The 22,416-nt window shown below is 40.2% G+C and overlaps 1 protein-coding gene across 3 annotated transcripts in view; it reads left to right on the forward strand.

The window, feature by feature from the left end:
• STAG1 (stromal antigen 1) overlaps positions 1-22,416 on the forward strand; it is a 417,686-nt gene that overhangs the window by 348,740 nt on the left and 46,530 nt on the right. For all 3 annotated transcript variants that reach the window (XM_003265265.4, XM_030816776.1, XM_030816778.1), the window contains one exon: positions 4,378-4,458. In XM_003265265.4, coding sequence (XP_003265313.1) covers positions 4,378-4,458 — 81 coding nt within the window. The remainder of the gene's footprint in view (positions 1-4,377; positions 4,459-22,416) is intronic.

A 22,416-nucleotide genomic window follows, 5' to 3' on the forward strand; every position in this document is an offset into this window, starting at 1 on the left:
ACTCATAAAACCTCTGCCGCCCAGGTTCATTCAAGTCATTCTTCTGCTTCAGCCTCCTTAGTAACCAGGAATACAGGCACGTGCCACCATGCTTGGCTAATTTTTGTATTTTTAGTAGAGACAGGGTTTTGCCATGTTGGCCAGGCTCGTCTAGAACTCCTGACCTCAGGTGATCCACTCACCTTGGCCTCCCAAAGTGCTGGGATTACAGGCGTGAGCCACTGCACCCAGGACCAGGTCATTCCTCATACCTCCAATTCTTAAGAGTTATTGTCAGTCTCAAATAGGCACATTGGAAGTATCTTTTGCTTGAGTGATCTGAAACCTGAAAATTTATTATTATTTTTTCTTTTTTAGACAGAGTCTCACTCTGTCACCCAGGCTGGAGTACAGTGGCATGATCTCAACTCACTACAACCTTCGCCTCCTGGGTTAAAGTGATTCTCACGTCTCAGCCTCCAAGTAGCTGAGACGGGCATGTGCCACCACGCCCGGTAATTTTTTGTATTTTTAGTAGAGACGGGGTTTCACCATCTTGGCCAGGCTGGTCTCGAACTCCTGACCTCAGGTGATCCACCCGCCTCGGCCTCCCAAAATGCTGAGATTACAGATGTGAACCACTGTGCCTGGCCTGAAACCTGAAAATTTTAAAGTAAAATCAGCTAGGCCGGGCACGATGGCTCACACCTGTAATCCCAACACTGGGAGGCTGAGGTGGACAGATCATGAGCTCAGGAGTTCGAGACCAGCCTGGCCAACATAGTGAAACCCCATCTCTACTGAAAATACAAAAATTAGCCAGGTGTGGTGGCATGCACCTGTAGTCCCAGCTACTCAGGTGGCTGAGGCGAGAGAATCACATGAACCCGGGAGGAGGAGGTTGCAGTGAGCCAAGACCACACCATTGCACTCCAGCCTGGGTGACAGAGTGAGACTCCGTCTCAAAAAAAAAAAAAAATTAAAAAAATAAAATCAGCTCTAACTCAACTAGTTCCTGCAGCATTCTACTTATTGATTTCCCTTTTAACTTATTATCTACATATGCTTACCTTTATGGTTTTTAGTTTATCAAGTGGGGAAGATAATAGTGACACAAGATAAATTTACTGATTAAATAATGGAATATTGGCTGGGCGCGGTGGCTCACACCTGTAATCCCAGCACTTTGGGAGGTCCAGGAGGGTGGATCACCTGAGGTCAGGAGTTAGAGACCAGCCTGACCAACATGGTGAACGCTGTCTCTACTAAAAATACAAAAATTAGCCAGGCGTGGTGGCACGTGCCTGTAATCCCAGCTGCTCAGGATGGTGAGGCAGGAGAACCGCTTAACCCACCACTGCACTTTAGCCTGGGTGACAGAGCAAGACTTGATCTCAAAAAATAAAAATAAAGGAATATCAATATTAGGTATGCTTTATTGCAAAAAGATACATCATTTATTCAAAAAATGTAGTAAACATTTTGTGTACAAAAATGCAGTAAAAGACCTACCCAAGGCCCGGGAGACAGTGCAATACTCCATCTCAAAAAAAAACTGAAAAGGTGCTCATCCTCATTGTATTTAGAGAAATGTAAATTAAAACCACTACCCATAATATAATAGAATTTCCAAACTTAAGCAATCTGACATCAAGTGTTGGTAGAAACGTGAAGACACAGCAACTGTCAATGACTAGTAGATACAAAGACTTTGGATAACAGTTTCAGAATATCTAATAACATTATACATACACATACTGTATGATCCAGAAGTCCTATTCTTAGAGCATCAGGAATAGGATTTTGTCTCTATTTTCCAGAGAGACAAATATCAGAATTCAGGAAAGTAAAATTGATTAAAGATTACAATGTAAAAGAGAACTCCAATTTGGATAGGTTTTTTACTACATTTTTGTTTGAATACTTGATGTATCTTACTGCAATAAAGCATACCTAATAATATTGATATTCTCAAAGTGTGGTCTGGGAACCCATGGGGGGTTTCCAGGAGAGGTCCATGAAGTCAAAACTATTTTTACAATAAGATCAAGGTGTTATTTCCTTTTTACACTCTCATTCTCTTGCAAGTGTACAGGTAGAGTGTATTGGTGTCATAGCAAGGAATATTCATGTTATCTACAGAGGTTATTAAACTATACCTTCTTTTCCCAAACTACTTTGTGAGACTGGATTTTTTTCATATACTTCAATGAAAACAGTATATTGTAACAGAATGCAAAGCAGATAGGAAAATTCAGTTGTTTTCTATTAAGGCAGACATTAAAGAGATTTGCAAAAATGTAAAACAGTGCTACTCTTAATAAATGTGCTTTCCTTTAGAAAATTTATTTTGAGGCCAGGCACGGTGGCTCACACCTGTAATCTCAACCCTTTGGGAGGCTGAGGTGGGTGGATCACGAGGTCAACAGTTCGAGACCAGCCTGGCCAACATGGTGAAGCCCTGTCTCTACTAAAAATACAAAAATTAGCCAGGCGTGGTGGCAGGTGCCTGTAATCCCAGCTACTCGAGAAGCTGAGCCAGGAGAATACAAAAATTAGCCAGGCGTGGTGGCAGGTGCCTGTAATCCCAGCTACTCGAGAAGCTGAGCCAGGAGAATCGCTTGAACCCGGGAGGCGGAGGTTGCAGTGAGCTGAGACGGTGCCGTTGCACTTCAGCCTGAGCAACAAAGCAAGACTTTGTCTCAAAAAGAAAAGAAAAGAAAAGAAAATTTATTTTGGGGCTGGGTGTGGTGGCTCACACCTGTGGTCCTAGCACTTTGGGAGGCAGAGGTGGGCAGATTGCCTGATCTCAGAAGTTCGAGACCAGCCTGGGCAACATGGCAAAACCCCGTCTCTACTAAAATACAAAAAAATTAGTCAGGTGTGTGCCTGTAGTCCCAGCTACTCAGGAGGCTGAGGTAGAGAATTGTTTGAGCCCAGGAGGTGGAGTTTGCAGTAAGCCAAATCACACCACTGCACTCCAGCCTGGGCGACAGAGCAAGACTCTGTCTCAACAGAAAAAGAAAATTTATTGATAATTGGTTACCGTGGCTCAGACCTGTAATCCTAGCAGTATGGGACACCCAGGTGGGTGGATTGCTTAAGTCCAGGAGTTTGAGACCAGCCTGCGCATCATGGCGAAACCCCGCCTCTACTCAAAATACAAAAACCAGATGTGGTGGTGCATACCTGTAGTCCCAGCCATTTGGGAGGCTGAGGTGGGAGGACCACCTGAGCCAGGGAGGCCGAGGCCACAGTGAGCCATGATCACACCACTGCACTCCAGCCTGAGTGACAATGTGAGACCCTGTCTCAAAAAAAAAAAAAAGTTTCTTTCTTTTCAGAAAGTTTTATTTGTTATGTAATAAATTTTTAAGTGAATTAATAAGTATTTTATAAACATTTCTTAGTTTTAATTTCTAATATGATAGTATTGAGAGATATAACCCACATAAGGAAAAACTCTTTGAGACTCTTAGTAACTTTTAAGAGTATGAAGAGATGCTGAGAACTAAAAACTCTGAAAACCTCTGTCCTAGAAAAAATGCATGCAGAGTGCACCAAGAGACATATATAAGCATGTTTATCACAACATGACCCATAATGGCCTAAAACTCAAAGCAGTGTAAAAGTTTATCAATGATAGATGAATAGGGAGTATTCTAAATATTACACAGAACTAAAAACTAATGAACTTTAGGTACATGCAACATCAATAAATCTGAAACATAAATGTTAAATGAAAAAAGTCAGACTCAAAGTAATACATACTGTATGATTACATTTATGTATTGTTCAATGATATGCATAAAAAACTAGGAATGCAGACTTAGGTAATTAAAATATACCAATTCCCAAATAATCCATAATAACTGTTGCCCTTGGGAGAAGAAAGATAATTATATTGGGAGGAGATGCTGGCAATGTTTTATTTCTTGATGTGGGTGGTGGTTACACAGGTATTTTTGCTTTATATTCATTAAGCTTTATACTCATAAATGTATTTTTGATATGACTATTTTCACATTAAAATACTTTAAAACAAGTAGAAATTTTCTTATGTGGGTAAATATTTTAGATTCAGTTATTTCAACTATAAAATTTGGATAAAAATAATTTAATCAGTCTCTTTTTAAAAATTTGACTAAGTAAAATATTCATGACACTACATTTTTGTTTAAACATAGTGCTATTTCAATCTGTATTTATTCCCATGTTGTGTCTTTATTCTCTTTTTAACCAAGTATTTTATACATTCTCATTAATTATACAAAAATTTGGACTTGAAGCTATACTATAAAATAATAACTGTGATAAATATTATCTTAGCACGGTGCAAACAGATGATCTCATTTTTTTGAATTTTTCATTAAAAAAATTTTTTTTCATTTGATACAGATAGTCGTGCAAGCACTGCAGTGTTCCCATTATTCGATTCTTTGGCAGTTGGTGAAAATTACTGATGGTTCTCCTTCCAAAGTAAGTAAGAGTTTCTGTAGGCAGAAGGGTTATTACTGAAATAATAACCTTGCTTAACTATTTAATAATTTACTATTAGTTATTGTATAATATAAATTATTGTAATATTTAATAAAATATATGATTATTACCAGTTCTTGGTTTATCTTATGAGTAAGTATACATTTACCTCTTTGGGAAGAGCCAAAATCTTCAAGCAAAAGACACATAGTTATGTGTGTGTATATATATGTACACACACACACACACACAGATTAAAACTTCTTATATAAAATCACTGTGGTAGACACAAGAGCTCTGATAGGTAACATGCTATTAAAAAGAATAACAGAGGCCGTGCACGGTGGCTTACGCCTATAATCCCAGCACTTTGGGAGGCCGAGGCAGGCAGATCACTTGAGGTCAGCAGTTCAAGACCAGCCTGGCCAATATGGTGAAACTCCGTCTCTACCAAGAATACAAAAATTAGCCGGGCATGGTGGTGCACACCTGTAGTCCCAGCTACTCGGGAGGCTGAAGCAGGAGAATCACTTGAGCCTGAGAGGTAGAGGTTGCAGTGAGCTCAGATCACACCACTGCTCTCCAGCCTGAGTGACCGAGTGAGACTCTGTCTGGAAAAAAAAAAAAAAAAAAAAATGAGCCGGGTGTGGTGTTGGGCGCCTATGATCCCAGCTACTGAGGAGGCTGAGGCAGGAGAATCACTTGAACCCAGGAGGTAGAGGTTGCAGTGAGCCAAGATCGTGCCATTGTACTCCAGCCTGGGCAACAAGAGCAAAACTCCGTCTCAAAAAAGAAAAAAAAAAAAGAATAACATCATTGAAAGGTAGTAGTATGATACCTAGAGACACAAAGTGAACAACCCTCTTGAAGTTAAAAACAACTTAAAATGTTGGGTAAATTTTTTTTTTTGAATTTTAATGTATCCATGACCATGCAAAACAGAAAAATGTGGGCTAGGGATTAAATGAAAGTAAGATCAAGAAAGCCAAAAAGAAGCCTGAAGCCTGCTTTACCTTGAGAATGTTTCTAATGTACAGTCCAAGGTCCATCCAGGATAGAATGTCTCATAGGTGGCCATATCTCCCAGATAATTTTGGGATCCTAACGACCTGCTCTTACTACAGGGGTGAACTAGAAATAAACCCACTCCAGCTTCCTTCAGGGGCTGGGGGATTATGAGGAAAAGAGTCTGTCTTAAAATTTGTCATTGATTAAAATGGGGAAAAATAAATCTCCCATGGAAGTTTATAACTTAGCTTTTGCATAGGTTTTCTCCTGAATTCATACTATTTTGATAGTAAAAAAAGAAAGAAAAAAGTTGAGATTTTGATTAAGTGTTCTATAATGGTGGTATCCCCAACCACCTAACAATAAAATCTAAATATCTTCCGAAGGAACTTGCCTTAAAGAATTTTCCACAAGTAAAATCTTAAGCAAAATGAGCTCACAGCAAAAATATCACTCATGAAAACAACCATGAAGAGAATCAGACAAAAAATACTTCACATTGGAATTATCTGACACAAATATAAAATAAATGTTTCAGTTATTTCATGTAATGAGAGGCCTGAACATGACTAAGAAGTAAACATTTGATAAAGAACCAAATAAAGATATTAGTATGTTTGTATATCTCCTCTTAACAAAACAAGCCATTTAACCAGTAAAGATGATTAATGCATTTGCATATAGAACCAACAGCTTGATAAGGAGTGTTATTTCTTCAGAGTAAGAATTTTTTTTTTCCTTTCTGAGTAATAATTTGAGGATCTCTGCATTTAGAAAGTAGTAGGATTTTTACATTCTTTTTAATTAGAAGAATGATAATATATTGGTTAGCCTCTTGGTTTTTCTCTTTTATTAGTAATTTCAGTCTTGAAAAACAAAAATAACAGTTAACCTTTTATTAGTAATGAAAGCCACTTTAAAACTGTTACAGCCTGGTGCAGCGGCTCGCACCTGTAATCCCAGCACTTTGGGAGGCCGAGGCGGGCAGATCACAAGGTCAGGAGATCGAGACCAGCCTGGCCAATATGGTGAAACCCTGTCTCTACTAAAAATACAAAAATTAGCTGGGTGTGGTAGTGGGTGTCTGTAGTCCCAGCTACTCGGGAGGCTGAGGCAGAAGAATCGCTTGAACCCAGGAGGCAGAGGTTGCAGTGAGCCGAGATCATGCCACTGCACTCCAGCCTGGGTGACAGAGCGAGACTCCATCTCAAAAAAAAAAAAAAAAAGAGAGAAAATGACCGGGCACGGTGGCTCACGCCTGTAATCCCAACACTTTGGGAGGCCGAGGTGGGCAGATCACAAGGTCAGGAGATCGAGACCATCCTGGCTAACACAGTGAAACCCTGTCAATACTAAAAATACAAAAAAGTTAGCCGGGCGTGGTGGCAGGCGCCTGTAGTCCCAGCTACTTGGGAGGCTGAGGCAGGAGAATAGCTGGAGCCCAGGAGGTGGAGCTTGAAGTGAGCGGAGAGATCGCACGGCTGCACTCCCGCCTGGGCAATAGAGCGAGACTCTGTCTCAAAAAAAAAAAAAAAAAAACTGTGTTACACTGGGCCTGGTGGCTCATGCCTGTAATCCTAGTACTTTGGGAGACCAAGGTGGGCGGATCACCTGAGGTCAGGAATTCCAGACCAGCCTGGCTAACATGGTGAAACCCTGTCTCTACTAAAAATACAAAATTAGCTGGGCATCGTGGCGCACATCTGTAATTCCAGCTACTTGGAGGCTGAAGCACGAGAATCGCTTGAACCTGGGAGGCAGAGGTTGCAGTGAGCCAAGATCTTGCCACTGCATTCCAGCCTGGGTGACAGAGCGAGCCTCTTGTCTTTTTTTTAAATGTGCTTTAATATGGTAAAGTCGAAGGAGATTGAATTTATATATTAAAATTTGATAGGAAGGGTTTAATAATTTTACACAATTGCTTTTATTCTCACCCTTCTGATTGAGTTTTAGATATTTTTTCCCACAGACATCATTTTTGTTGAGTTACTTGCATTTTGGCTAAATATTGATTTATTGCATTTAGTAAATTTAGAATATGTTATTCCATAAAAATTCAGCACAATTGATAGTTAATTCCTCCTTGTAAATCTATTAATAATTTAAATTTTGTCTTTTTTTTTTTTTTTAAATTGAGATGGAGTCTCGCTCTGTCACCTAGGCTGGAGTGCAGTGGTGCAATCTTGACTCACTGCAACCTCCACCTCCCGGGTTCAAGCGACTCTTCTGCCTCAGCCTCCCGAGTAGCTGGGATTGCAGGTGCATGCCACCATGCCCGGATTTTTTGTATTTTTAGTAGAGACTGGGTTTTACCATGTTGGCCAGGCTGGTCTCGGACTCCTGACCTCAAGTGATCTGCCCACCTCAGCCTCCCAAAGTGTTGGGATTACAGGTGTGTGCCACTGTGCCCGGCCTAAATTTTGTCTTTTTACAACTATATTCCATAATTGGAATGAGAATCTCTATTCTTCAATCGACTTCTTTGAATATTTTCTATTTTTTAATCTTTTTACAGCAGAATTATTTTGAAATTCCTTGCCTATTTTTGTCTGACACATTCGCCTAATAAAAGATAGTTTTATTTTTGTATTAGTCATGTTACATATTTCATTGGCAATGCATATTTGGTTACCAGAACTGATTTTGTTTTGTTTTGTTTTGTTTTGTTTTGTTTTTGAGACAGGGTCTCACCCTGGTTGCCCACTGTCACAGCTCACTGTGGCCTCAACCTCCTGGCCTCCCACCTCAGCCCCTGAAGTAGCTGGGACTACAAGTGTGTGCCACCATGCCTGGCTACATTTTTTTTTTTTTTGAGACAGAGTCTCGCTAGAGTGCAGTGGCGTGATCTTGGTTCACTGCAGTCTCTGCTTCCCAGGTTCAAGTGATTCTCCTGCCTCAGCATCCCAAGTAGCTGGGGTTACTGGTGCCTACCACCATGCCTGGCTAATTTCTGTATGTTTAGTAGAGACGGGGTTTCACCATGTTGGCCAGGCTGGTCTCGAACTCCCGACCTCAGGTGATCTGCCTGTCTTCGCCTCCCAAATTGCTGAGATTACAGGTGTGAGCCACCACACCTGGCCACGCCTGGCTACTTTTTTGTATTTTTTGTAGAGACGAGGTTTCACCATATTACCCAGGCTAGTCTCAAACTCTAGACTCAAGCAGTCCACCCACCTTAGCCTCCCAAAGTGCTGGGATTACAGGTGTGACCCACTGATTTTCTTTATGCCAGAAAGAATGCTGCAGCATCTTTTATGTGCTTTATTCAGTTGATTACCATTTATAGTTTTGTGTGCATTTACAGCGTATGTGGAATTTTTCGTACTTAGGTATTTGTCTCTCAAGTTATTTCTTCTCATTTTGAAGTTGTTGGTAGTTTCTTTAAAAGTCCAACGTATATTCAGTAGTCATCGTACATCAGTTCTGTCTATAATTTTAAAATGGTTCTCTAAGTGATAATCTTCAAAAGCATGAATTTTTAAGACACATGCAAACTTTTAAAATTCATGTTTCGGCTGGGTGCAGTGGCTCATGCCTGTAATTCCAGCACTTTGGGAAGCCAGGGCAGGCAGATCACGAGGTCAAGAGATAGAGATTATCCTAACCAACATGGTGAAACCCCCCGTCTCTACTAAAAATACAAAAATTTGCTGGGCATGGTGGCATGGGCATGTCCCTGTAGTCCCAGCTACTCGGGAGGCTGAGGCAGGAGAATCGATTGAACCCGGGAGGCGGAGGTTGCAGTAAGCCAAGATTGCACCACTGCACTCCAGCCTGGCAACAGAGCGAGACTCCGTCTCAAAAAAAAAGAAAAATCCATGTTTCAGGCTGGACACAGTAATTCATGCCTGTAATCCTAGCACTTTAGGAGGCCAAGGTGGGCAGATCACTTGAGGTCAGGAGTTGGAGACCAGCCTGACCAACATGGTGAAACCCTGTCTCTACTAAAAATATAAAAATTAGCCAAGTGTAGTGACGCATGCCTGTAGTCCTAGCTACTCGGGAGGCTGAGGCAGGAGAATCGCCTGAACCCACAGGAGGTGGAGATTGCAGTGACCTAAGATTACGCCAGTGCACTCCAGCCTAAGCAACAGAGTGAGACTCTGTCTCAAAAAAAAAAAAAAAAAAAAAAAGGAAAAAAAAATGAAGCGTAGGAGGGGACTTTGTTGTTGTGATTACCTTATTGTTTTACATTTTGTTTGTTCATTTGTTTGTTTTGAGACAGAATCTTGCTCTGTTACCCAGGCTGGAGCTCAGTGGCATGATCTCAGCTCACTGCAAGCTCCATCTCCCAGGTTCAAAGGATTCTCCTGCCTCAGCCTCTCCTGAGTAGCTGGGATTACAGTCACCCACCACCATGTCCGGCTAATTTTTGTATTTTTACAAAAGTTGGCTCAGTTTGTAATGCCAGGACTAACAGTATATGGAGGACTTCTGTGATAATGCACCTAAAACTCTATCCATTTTTTCCCCTTAATTTTTTTCCTGAAGTTTAAATGTAATATGGTAGATACTGGGATATTTATATATGTTAAATGTATTTAATATTTGTAATGTTGGTCATTTAGAAGTAAGCTGAAAGTTTGTTACACAAAGTAATTTTATTTTGTTGAGAAAATGTTAAAATGAAATGGGTCATTTAGATAGTGAAGGAGCAAGCCAGCCAACCATTATTTGTTTTTCTTTCTGTAATCGTTGATACAGTTATAGAAACATTTAAATCTCTCAAGAGGTCACATTTTTATTAATAAAATATGCTTATTTTTTATTACAAAATACAAGGTAGAGTTGTTCTCATAAATTTGAGCTCTCCTACTTGAGCATATGCTCATTATAAGAGAAGAAATACAAAAATAGTAATATAAACAAAATAAAACTGACTCTTACCACTTGTTGATAACCACTGTTAATATTTTGGTGTATTTTCTTTTTTTTTTTTTTGAGATGGAGTCTGGCTCTGTCACCCAGGGTGGAGTGCAGTTGCACAATCTCGGCTCACTGCAACCTCCACCTCCCAGGTTGAAGTGATTGTCCTGCCTCAGCCTCCCCAGTAGCTGGGACTACAGGCTCATGCCACCACGCTTGGCTGATTTTTTGTATTTTTAGCAGAGACGGGGTTTCACCATGTTAGCCAGGATGGTCTCGATCTCCTGACCTTGTGATCCACCTGCCTCAGCCTCCCGAAGTGCTGGGATTACAGGCATGAGCCACTGCGCCCAGCCTGGTGTATTTTCTTTAGTACTTTTTCTTTAATATATTTGTAATTTTATTGAGATTACAATGTACTTTCAATTTTTATCTTGTCTTCAATTAACACATTTTCTTCAGTTATTAAGAAGTTTGTAGAAAATATTTTTAATATATGCATAATCTATTGTGTAGCTATACCGTAATTTTTTTTGCCTCTCTCTGCTGTTAGATATTTGAGTTTAAATATTTTTACTAATAAAATTAATGCTGTGATGATGGGCATTCTGGTGCAAAAAGCTTGTTCTATGTTTTTCATTGGTTCATCTTGTATTATACTCTTAGAAATGGAATTCCTAGGTCAGTGATTGTATATACTTATAAGGTTCTTGATGCATACTGCCAAATTGCTTTTTAAAGAGTACTTTTCTAAAAATTTTTTTCTTTTCTATTGTCATAAACACTCAGGAGATTATGAATGGTAGTTATAATTGAAGTTTAAATTCAAGTTATAATTTAACTTAACAGTAAACACTATTAAATGAAGTTTATGAGAAGACTATATCAAGAAGAAGCTTCGATCGTTATTTGAAATGGAAGTGCACTGGGTTTCACCAATAGGTTTTCCTCTGTTCCCATAATTCCCAGAGTTGGAAGCTCTGGGGCAATCTTACAGGTCATGCTAAGTGTACTTTGCTCCAGTGCCCCCTAGTGCTGGTCCTGTAGAAGTAACCTTCATTTTTTCTTCGTAGCAGAAAACATCCTTCTTCCTTCAGCTCCTTCTGGACATATACAAAGACATTTAAAGAGCCAGGCAAATAAGAGTTAGGGCTAAAATGGGCCGGGCATGGTGGCTTATGCCTGTAATCCCAGCACTTTGGGAGGCCGAGGCAGGCAGATCACGAGGTCAAGAGATCAAGACCATCCTGGCCAACATGGTGAAACCCTGTCTCTACTAAAAATACAAAAGTTAGCTGGGCATGGTGGCACGCAACTGTAGTCCCAGCTACTTGGGAGGCTGAGGCAGGAGAATCTCTTGAACCCAGGAGGCGGAGGTTGCAGTGAGCCGAGATTATGCCACTGCAGTCCAGCTTGGCGACAGAGTGAGACTGTGTCTCAAAAAAAAAAAAAAAAAAAAGGTGGGGGGGTGCTAAAATAATGCCCTATTACTTTCTTTGGCCTGTGGATCTAGAATTTATCCTTATTTTTTTTCTCTCCTGGGAGGAGCTGTCCTGCTTTCTATAGTCTTATATTTGTGCTACTCTCTCTGCCTTACCCTGCATGTTTCTGTTCTAGACTACAGTAGGGAGGGCCTGGGCCAAACATCCCTACCTCTGGACCCTCACCCTGTTTCAAATCCTTTATGTCAAAGAAAGTCAGTATACCCTAGGTAGCTACAAGTCCAATTATTATTGAGGTATTTAGCTTTAAAATTTGTCCTTCCATCACTGTCTTGACTAAAGGTTCTCCTCTGAAAATTCCAACTTGTTGACCTCCAAACAGACTGGAGAAAAGAGCAGTAAGGGTGAAGGTGGGGCTGATAGTGGCCAAGCCCCATGAGAAGACATGTTTAACCTTGCTATCCTTCCCACAAACATGCATTCCTACACATGTGTTAGAGATAGGCTCAGATGTGTAAAAATCTACAGGCTGCTTTCTGTAGCTCTTTCTCTCCTCTTCCCTACCCATTCCTTCAGAATAGCAGTGAGCAAGAGATAGCTCATTAGAGTCCTGGCCCGGAATTCCTGTAATAACAAAATACAGATAGCAACTCCCTATCTGCAGAGTTAACTGCTTTGAGAGGAAGGGAGTGGGGCCAAGCGTGAGAAATAATAGTGATCCTTGTAGGAACAAATTTTTAGTCTCATGTAACCATTTTATTTCACTTCTTTTCTTAGAGAATCTTTTCCCCCACCTTTTATTTATTGGAAATTCTGTTCCATTAGTTATTTCTAAGCCTTTCCTTTCGGTCATTCCGTGACTCCAGAGTTGTTCTTTAATACATGTGTTCCTGTTAATATTACGTCCAATCATAAGCGCCTGATTGGCTGGTCTAGAAAAGTTAGAGGAGAAAGATACAGGTCTTGTTTAATATCCATTTCATGTTCAGCTCTGAGAATATTCATTTAAAAGAATCTGGAATGTAAAAGTAGGTGTCTATTCATACCAAATTCAGAACTTCTCCAAAATTATATTCAACCCAATATTTTAAAATTCTCTGAAAACCAGAAATAAATATCTTCAATTCAGAAAACAACTTACAAGTCATAGTTTCAGCATTCCATTAAGAGTACCATGTTGTGTTTGCAGCCCTATCCCTGAGCCTCTAGGTATACAGGCTTGCTTGCTGGTCGAGAATTCTGTCTTTAAAAATAGCATAAGGGGCCGGGTGCGGTGACTCACATCTGTAATCCCAGCAATTTGGGTGGCCGAGGTGGGCAGATCACAAAGTCAGGAGTTCAAGACCAGCCTGGCCAATATGGTGAAACCTCATCTCTACCAAAAATAGAAAAAATTAGCCAGGTGTGGTGGTGGGCACCTGTAGTCCCAGCTACTCGGGAGGCTGAGGCAGAAGAATTGCTGGAACCCAGGAGGCGGAGGTTGCAGTGAGCCAAGATCATGCCACCGCACTCCGGCCTGGGCGACAGAGTGAGACTGCATCTCAAAAAAGAAGAAAAAAAATAGCATAAGGCCAGGGCAGTGGCTCACACCTGTAATCCCAGCACTTTGGGGGGCCAACACGGGCGGATCACCTGAGGTCAGGAGTTTGAGACCAGCCTGGCCAACATGGTAAAACCCCATCTCTACTAAAAATACAAAAATTAACCAGGTGTGGTGGCACACGCCTGTAATCCCAGCTACTCGGAAAGCCGAGGCAGGAGAATTGCTGGAACCCAGGAGGTGGAGGCTGCAGTGAACTGAGATGACACCACTGCACTCCAGCCTGGGCGACAAAGCAAGAATCCATCTCAAAAAAGAATAATGATAAAAATAAATCCAGCCTGACCAATATGGTGAAACCCCGTCTCTACTAAAAATACAAAAAAATTAGCCAAATGTGGTGGTGTGCGCCTGTAGTCCCAGCTACTCAGGAGGCTGAGACAGGAGAATTGCTTGAACTGGGAGGTGGAGATCACGCTACTGCACGCCACCCTGGGTGACAGAGTGAGACTCAGTCTCAAAAAAAATTACATAAATAAATAAATAAATAAAGCATAAGGCCTTCTCAGCCTCACTAACCTGTCCCCAGTGAATGCTGTTTTTACTTCTTAAGAGACAGTAGCCTAGTTTACAAACATCCAAACTTCTTATGACATTTAATACTTCATGATCTAAGTAACAAGGCAGGACCAAGATGATTAATTCTAAATAACAAGTATTACAATGTAAAAATATGTTTTCACTAAGCTTATCAGAAGCCTAAACCAATATTAAGAATATTTAGACATTTTGGGAGGATGAGGCAGGAGGATTGGTTGAGGCCAGGAGTTCAAGACCAACTTGGCCAAAATAGTGAGATCCCATCTCTTTTTTTTAAAGTTATTATATATAAAAAAAAGAATATTTAGACAAAACGTAGCACTTTCTAGTACAGAGATTTGAGATTTCCCCCACCAAAATTAATGATAAAAGAAGTTTCCTTTCCTGTCAGGTTATTTGAGTAAAAAAGAAATAGGTATCTTATCCTGCTTAATATCCCCTAAGTGGTACAGTAATGCATTTTCCTTTCTACAGTAGGTTTTTCATTAAAAATTGTTTTTCCTAATAAGTAACAGTTACTAGTTGTTTGTTAAATGACTTCTTGTTGCTTACACAATTTATCTGTATAAGTAGCTCCCTGCCGGGTGCGGTGGCTGATGCCTGTAATTTCAGCACTTTGGGAGGCCGAGGTGGGCGGATCTGAAGGCCAGGAGTTCGAGATGAGCCTGACCAACATGGTGAAACCCTGTCTCCACTAAAAATATAAAAATTAGCTGGGCGTGGTGGTGCATGCCTGTAATCCCAGCTACTCAGGAGGCTGAGGCAGGAGAATCGCTTGAACCCAGGAGGCGGAGGTTGCAGTGAGCCAAGATCGCACCACTGCACTCCAGCCTGGGCAACAGAGCAAGACTCCGTCTCAAAAAAAAAAAAAAAAAAAAAAAAAAAGCAGCTCCCAGTTCTTCTGTTTCCAGCATTTTTTGTGTGTGTTGGAACATGGTCTTTGGAGTTAAAATTGAGTTCGAATTTTTACTCCACTTCTTACCACCTGTGGCAAGATAAGCAAGGTACTTCACCTTGAGCTTCACTTTCCCGGTATATAAAATGAGAATGATACTCACTGCTGGATAGGTTTGTTGAGAAGATTAAATTGAAAGAAGTGTTTGAATTAATAGTAAATGTTATTTTGTTGGCATTAAATCGCAGTCCTAATCTTTGCTTTTGTAGTCTTCTCCCCTGCCCAAACCAAAATGAACTATTGAACTATTGCCTGAGGCTATGGGCATACATAAACATACTTGATGGGTAGTGTAGGTTTGGGATACAGTGTGATAGATTTAGTCCTCCATCTGAATTTTTGGGATAATTTGGGAATTCAAGTCTCTCACTTTGGTCCTAACAGTCACTGCTTTTCCCCTGTTCCTCTGACTCCTTCTTTAGCTTCCTTCATCTTTGTATACTACAGGAAAGAAATCAGAAGATGTTTTGGAACTACAGTAGGCAGCTTAAGGGTTCCTGGATCATAAGTGGATTAGCCTTTGAGGCAATGGCAGGAGTCAGCAGGTGGGGATTCAGATCGCCAAGAGCAGCAACAACACTGAAAACTAGGTATTACATTTGGGGTTTAAATATCCAATAGTCGTTTTATTGTATATTCACAAAAGTTGCACACTCTCCCCCTATCCCACTGAAGAAAGTTGCCAGTAGCAATTACTCTTACAAGAAAACAATCTCAGAAATAGAGCATAGTGTTTCCCCTTCTACAGTGGTGGGGCCTTTTGTGTCTTGTTCTTTTTGTCACTTGTTCCGAGTGAATGAATTTAGTTCTGTTTTATATATAGTATGGATAATAACTTACTTCAGGTGAAAAGTAATTTAATGAACCTTGTTATATATTAGTCACTGTGGTAGGTACAAAGAAACATAATACAGTTTGTCTCCAAAGATCTTTATAGCTCAGAACAGGCTCAGCAAACTTCAGACCATGGGCCAAATCTGACCTGATGTGTTTTTGTAAATGATGTTTTATTGGAACACAACCATGCTCATTGATTTATGTACTATCTAGGACTACTTTCATGCTACACTGACAGTTAAGTAGTTGGATCCAGACCATATGGACTGCAAAGCCTAAAATATTTACTATCTGATCCTTAATACAAAAAGTTTGCCAACCAGTGGCCTAATAAGTTAACTTCTTGGCCTTGTTTACCAAACTTTGTCAGTTAGAAAAACATATTTGCCTTTTCTGGGTAAGCAGAAGTTTAGTTTTGTGCTTCCTTGTCATCATGAAAATTGATCACTAAATTTTTAGCAGGCTTTATTTTTGTATTCTGAGAATTTTTATCTGGTCTAGGTCCTTGTTTTGCTACTTTACTGTTTATTTCTGCCCATTCCAAAAATCTGTATTTGTCAGATAATGTTGAGCTAAAGTTTTATGTGTTTACTAATTAGTTTTTCCATGGCTTCATTTTCTGACTGTGATTATGTTAACAGTATTTCATAGCTATGGATGAAAACTCAACTAAACTTGGTCCTCCACTAGCCATGTAAAATTTTGGAACAAAGCCTGGGCAACATGGTGGTACCTGGTCTCTACAAAAAAATACAAAAAAAAAAAAAAAAATTAGGTAGGTGTAGTGGTGTGTGCCTGTAGTGCTGGCTACTATTGTGGAAGAAAATTAAAAGGAATCACACATTTAAAATCTATATACTTCTGTTTTTGTGTATATAGGAATTAAACTCCCTTGCCTTTCCTCACTGACTGTAATCATATAGTTTGCTGTTATGGGTCAGTCTACATTTAAAGATCTTTTTTCTTCCTAAGATGTCAGAGTTGAGCCTTTGTGCCTTTAGGAAAGCTTCTTTCTAATATAGCTTATATGATAAATTCACCAGCTTAATTGTGCCTTCCATATTTGGGGTTCTTCATTGTTGATGACAATGAAGTCTTGTCTTGCTGACAAGACTGTATTTTATTTTATTTTATTTTTATTTATTTATTTTTGAGACAGAGTCTCACTCTGTCACCCAGGCTGGAGTGCAGTGGCACGATCTCGGCTCACCACAACCTCCGCCTCCCGGGTTCAAGCAATTCTCCTGCCTCAGCCTCCTGAGTAGCTGGGATTACAGGCATGTACCACCACACCCAGCTAATTTTTTTTGTATTTTTAGTAGAGATGGTGTTTTACCATATTGGCCAGGCTGGTCTCGAACTCCTGACCTTGTGATCCGCCTGCCTCGGCCTGCCAAAGTGCTGGGATTACAGGCATGAGCCACTGCGCCCGGCCAAGACTGTATTTTAAAAACGTCAACTTAATTTGTTGAAAGAGGTTTCTCTTCTTGGCCAAGCATGGCGGCTAATGCCCGTAAGCCCAGCACTTTGAGAGGCTAAGGCAGGAGGATTGTTTGAGCCCAGGAGTTCAAAGTCAGCCTGAGCAACATATCAAGACCTTGTCTCTACAAAAAATATAAAATTAGCCCAGGTGTGGTAGCACACATCTGTATTCCCAGCCGCTTGGGAGGCTGAGACAAGAGGATCACTTGAGCCCAGGAGTTCAAGGCCACACTGAGCTATGATTGTACCACCGCACTCCAGCCTGGGAGGCATAGTGAGACTCTGTCTCTTTAAGAGGTTTCTCCTCTTATCTTGGTTAATAGATCACTGATAAACTGAAACTATTTTAGCCCTTTTGTATATGGGTATATGTAGGTTTCAGTCTTCTAATTCTCGGTTTCACTAGACCTACCACGAAGCAAAAACCTTAGCCAATCTAATAAAGCTACTTGCAAAATTGATGCAAAATATAACCACGATACCATGATTTACATCTCAGTGTGATCTTACTACTTGAGCCGTCTGAATTCCTTTCTGCAGCTAATCTAGGAAAAAGTTGGTTTTCTGTAGAGACAGGGTCTCACTCTGTTGCTCAGGCCAGAGTGCAGGGGCACAGTCATGGCTCACTGCAGCCTCAATCTCCTAGGCTCAAGAGATCCTCCCGCCTCAGCCTCCTGAGTAGCTGGGACTATAGGTGCATGTCACCACACCTGGCTGATATATTGCAGAGACAGGTCTTGTTTTGTTGCCCAGGCTGTTCTTGAACTCCTGGCCTCAAGCGTTCCTCCTGCCTCCCCCTCCCAAAGTACTGGGATCATAGGTGTGAATTGTCCCACCCAGCCAGAAAGAGTGCTTTTGATGCTGTGCTGCTTTCTAAAAATAAGATAAAATATTGGTTTCATTTAGGAAAAGGAAATTTGAAAGGAAGCATCAATATAAGGACATTTTATATGAACTAAGAGAAGTGAGATAAAATAGCATAGATTACTCTTCTGTATTCACCCATTAACTTCAGTTCCCACTCCTATAATCCAGGTAATCTGACTAGAAAGGGGATTTGTGGAAGTAAAATTCCATTGTATTCTAGTTTCTTAAAATGACAGTCTGTATAATCAGCATATCTTGTTCTTGTATTATTCTTTTTCAATGTCTAGTGAGTTAACTGGCTTTTTTGTTTATATATAAATATATTTGAGTAATTCAACTTTCAAATTTCTTACTTTTTTTTTTTTTCTTGAAATGGAGTCTCACTCTGTTGCCCAGGCTGGAGTGCAGTGGAGTAATCTCAGCTCACTGCAGCCTCTGCCTCGCAGGCTCAAGTGATCCTTCTGCCTTAGCCTCCAGAGTATGGGACTAAAGGTGTGTGCCACCACGTCTGTCTAATTTTTTGTATTTTTGGTAGAGATGGGGTTTCACCTGTTTGGCCAGGCTGGTATCAAACTCTTGACCTCAAGTGGTCCACCCGCCTTGGCCTCCCAAAGTGCTAAGATTACAGGTGTGAGCCACCACGCCTGGCCTCAAATTTCTTTTTTTTTTTTTTTTTTTTTTCTTTTTGAGACGGAGTCTTGCTCTGTTGCCCAGGCTGGAGTGCAATGGTGCAATCTTTGCTCACTGCAACCTACACCTCCAAGGTTCAAGCAGTTCTCCTGTCTCAGCCTCTGGAGTAGCTAGGACTACAGACATGTGCCACCACCCCCGGCAGTTTTTGTATTTTTAGTAGAGACAGGGTTTTGCCATGTTGGCCAGGCTGGTCGCGAACTCCTGACCTCAGGTGATCCACTCACCTCAGCCTCCCAAAGTGCTGAGATTACAGGCGTGAGCTACCACACCCAGCCAAATTTCTTACTTTCATAATGCTGCCTGTCTCTGCAAGTTGCCACATATTAATTTTATCATATTGAAGAGTCATTATAGCATACTTGTTAAGACCACAGTCTGGAGGCAGACTGCTTTTGTTATTTCACTTTGCTACTTAATGGCTGTGTGTCTTTGGGCCTGTTGCTTAACATCTCTGTGCCTGTTTCTTTTTTTTTTTTTTTTTTGAGATGGAGTCTTGCACTGTTGCCCAGGCTGGAGTACAGTGGCGCGATCTCAGCTCACTGCAAGTTCTGCCTCCTGGGTTCATGCCATTCTCCTGCCTCAGCCTCCCGAGTAGCTGGGACTACAGGCGCCTGCCACCACGCCCAGCTAATTTTTTGTACTTTTAGTAGAGACGGGATTTCACCGTGTTAGCCAGGATGGTCTCGATCTCCTGACCTCGTGATCCGCCCACCTCGGCCTCCCAAAGTGCTGGGATTACAGGCGTAAGCCACCGTGCCCGGCCGTGCCTGTTTCTTTATACGTAAAGTGGGGGTGATAATACCAATACCTATCACAGTTGTAAGGATCAGTTGTTAATCTGTGAAAAATTTAGATTAGTGCCTGGCAAGTAGCAAGTGTGGATAAATGTTAACTTTTATTATTACTGCATTCTGGCCCAGATAAAATGAAGTAAGTTAAGCACATTTACTTTTTTTCATAATGAATTACAGCTATTATAGCAGATGAGAAGTGACAGTATCCATAATATGAGGAATGTAACTTTTTTCAAATTAAAAAGCTGTCAGTGATTTATATTTTAAAAGAATTCGTAGTTAATGTGCTAATTTTCACCTATTTAGAACAAGCTCTTATAATTTGCCCTATTCCAAATCTTTTTATATTTCTTTTTCTTTTTCTCTTGAATATTATCTATTGTTCTTTAAGGGCGTTAAGACTAAAGCTAACTCTATGAGACTTCTTTGTTTTCCTACTATTAGAGTCTTAAATTGGCAAATCCTGAACTAATTTCAAAATCTTGATCTAACACCCTGAAAATTTATAGATACTTACTATCACATGACCCAGTAATGGCAGCCTTCCTCAACTTGAGCAAAATCACAGTCCTGGGAATCATAATTCCCACTACTTAAATGAAATGAAATATAGTAACAGGCCAACATCATGAAGTGGATGAATAAAAGCACTGAGTTCTGAAATTCTCAGGAAGCTAAATTCTCTTCCCAACTGTTCAAAGGATTTACTGTAAGAGATTAGCTAACTTTGTTAAGTATACAATATCTGTGCTCATTTACCCAAATCTGTCAGTATGTATAACTCTCTCAGTGGAATATAGTTACAATTAAATTAACTTTCATGAGCACTCAAATAATATTTAGGTTGCATCCAAATCTAGGCCAAACTTTATTGCTAAAGAAGGTCTGTAGTCCATCCCCATTGGAAACAGAGGAAAAAATAATAACAATAAAGAAAGCCTGGCCAGGCGTGGTGGCTCATGCCTCTAATCCCAGCACTTTGGGAGGCCGAGACGAGTGGATCACCTAAGGTCAGGAGTTCGAGTCCAGCCTGGTCAACATGACGAAACCCTGTCTCTACTAAAAATACAAGAAAAAAAATAGTAGCTGGGCGTGGCAGTGGGCACCTGTAATCCCAGCTTTTCGGGAGGCTGAGGCAGGAGAATCACTTGAACCCAGGAGGCGGAGGTTGCAGTGAGCCAAGATAGCGCCACTGCACTCCAGCCTGGGCAATAAGAGCAAAACTCTGTCTCAAAAAAAAAAAAGAAAGAAAGCCTTTAATTTCTTCTGTTTCCTTGGTTGTTTCACGTTTCCAGCGTCTCTTAAAATACTACTGTTAATTAGTTCATCAGTAGGTTACTTACTTATTTGTGGTATTAAATGTACTACTCTTTAGATGTTTTGGGAAGTAATCATTTTACATAAGACACATTTGCTTTGTGCTCAACCTTTAAAGGAATCTTTTGCCTCCAACTCCTAAGATGGCTGATTCCCTAGACATTTTTATATACTAATCAAGAAATCTGAGGGAGTAAAGGAACATTAGTAACTCTTAGCATCATTTCTTAAAAACTCAACAATTATTTATTGTTTGATGAAATGAACACATTATAAGTTGCCCCTAGGATTGTGGTAAACATCCATATTAAGTATACCAACATTTCATTCAGTAACTATTTATTAAATACCTACTATATGCAAAGCACTATTTTAGGTACTAACAGTGGAACAGTGTTCCTTTGAATACTGGAAGGTTTATAAGTTGACAGCTATCTGTTCTCATTTGAGTTTCCTAGAGTTAATTTAGCAGAATCAGAGTAACATAGAACCTCAGAATACCTAGTTCAACTCTCTTGTTTATAGATTTAAATATCTTTAATCCTGAGATGTAAAATAATTTTTCTGAGATCATATAGCTAGTTAATAGCATTGCTTGCTTTTTGTTCTTTTAACTACTTTTCATTCAGCAAACATTCTCAAATCTTTTCTATTAAAAAGGTCGAGTGACCAAAAAAAAATCCATCAACCTTAAAAGACTTCTATCAGCCCCATCCTATTTTTCACTGACTCTTTATAATCATACTTTTTTGAAAGAGTTGACTTCTTCCTTATCTTCCTTTCAGCTCACTGCAGTCTGACTCAGCACTCATAACTCCATTGAAAGTGCTCTCCCCAAGGTTACCCACAGCTTCATAATTGCTATATCCCTGGGGCACTTTTAATCCTTATCTCTTATCTCTCTGTGGCATTTGTCATTGTTAATTATTCATTTTTTAATGTTTTCTTACCTCCGGGATATCATATTCTCCTGGTTTTATTTCTACTTCTCAAATAATTTCTTAGATTTCTTCATAAGCTCTTCTTTGTCATTCATCTTTCAAATATTGGTATTTCCCAAGATACTTGCTGTCATCTTTCTCTGTGTATTCTCCTTGAGCAGTCTCATCCAATTCTGACACATCTGTTGCTATCTAAATGCTGAAGACTTCCAAATCCTTATTCTTACTCAAATTCTTTCTCTTGGGCTTTGAACTCCTATACCCAGCTGCCTACTAGACATCTTCAAGCTATCTATTAGGGATCTCAAAATCATCATCTCTAAAATTTAACTATTACTAACTGCATTTGTTCCTATGTTTCTTTTTTTTTTTTTTTTTTTTTTTTTTTTTGGAGACAGGGTCTTACTCTGTCTCTCAGGCTGGAGTGCAGTGGCACAATCAATCTCAGCTCACTGCAACCTCCGCCTTCTGCATTCAAGCAATTCTCCTGCGTCAGCTTCTTGAATAGTTGGGATTACAGGTGCCCACCACCACGTCCGGCTCATTTTTATATTTTTAGTAGAGACTGGGTTTCACCATGTTGCCCAGGCTGGTCTTGAACTCCTGACCTCAGGTG

This window comes from Nomascus leucogenys, chromosome 8 (genome assembly GCF_006542625.1).
Source record: "Nomascus leucogenys isolate Asia chromosome 8, Asia_NLE_v1, whole genome shotgun sequence".
NCBI classification, from domain to species: Eukaryota; Metazoa; Chordata; class Mammalia; order Primates; family Hylobatidae; genus Nomascus; species Nomascus leucogenys.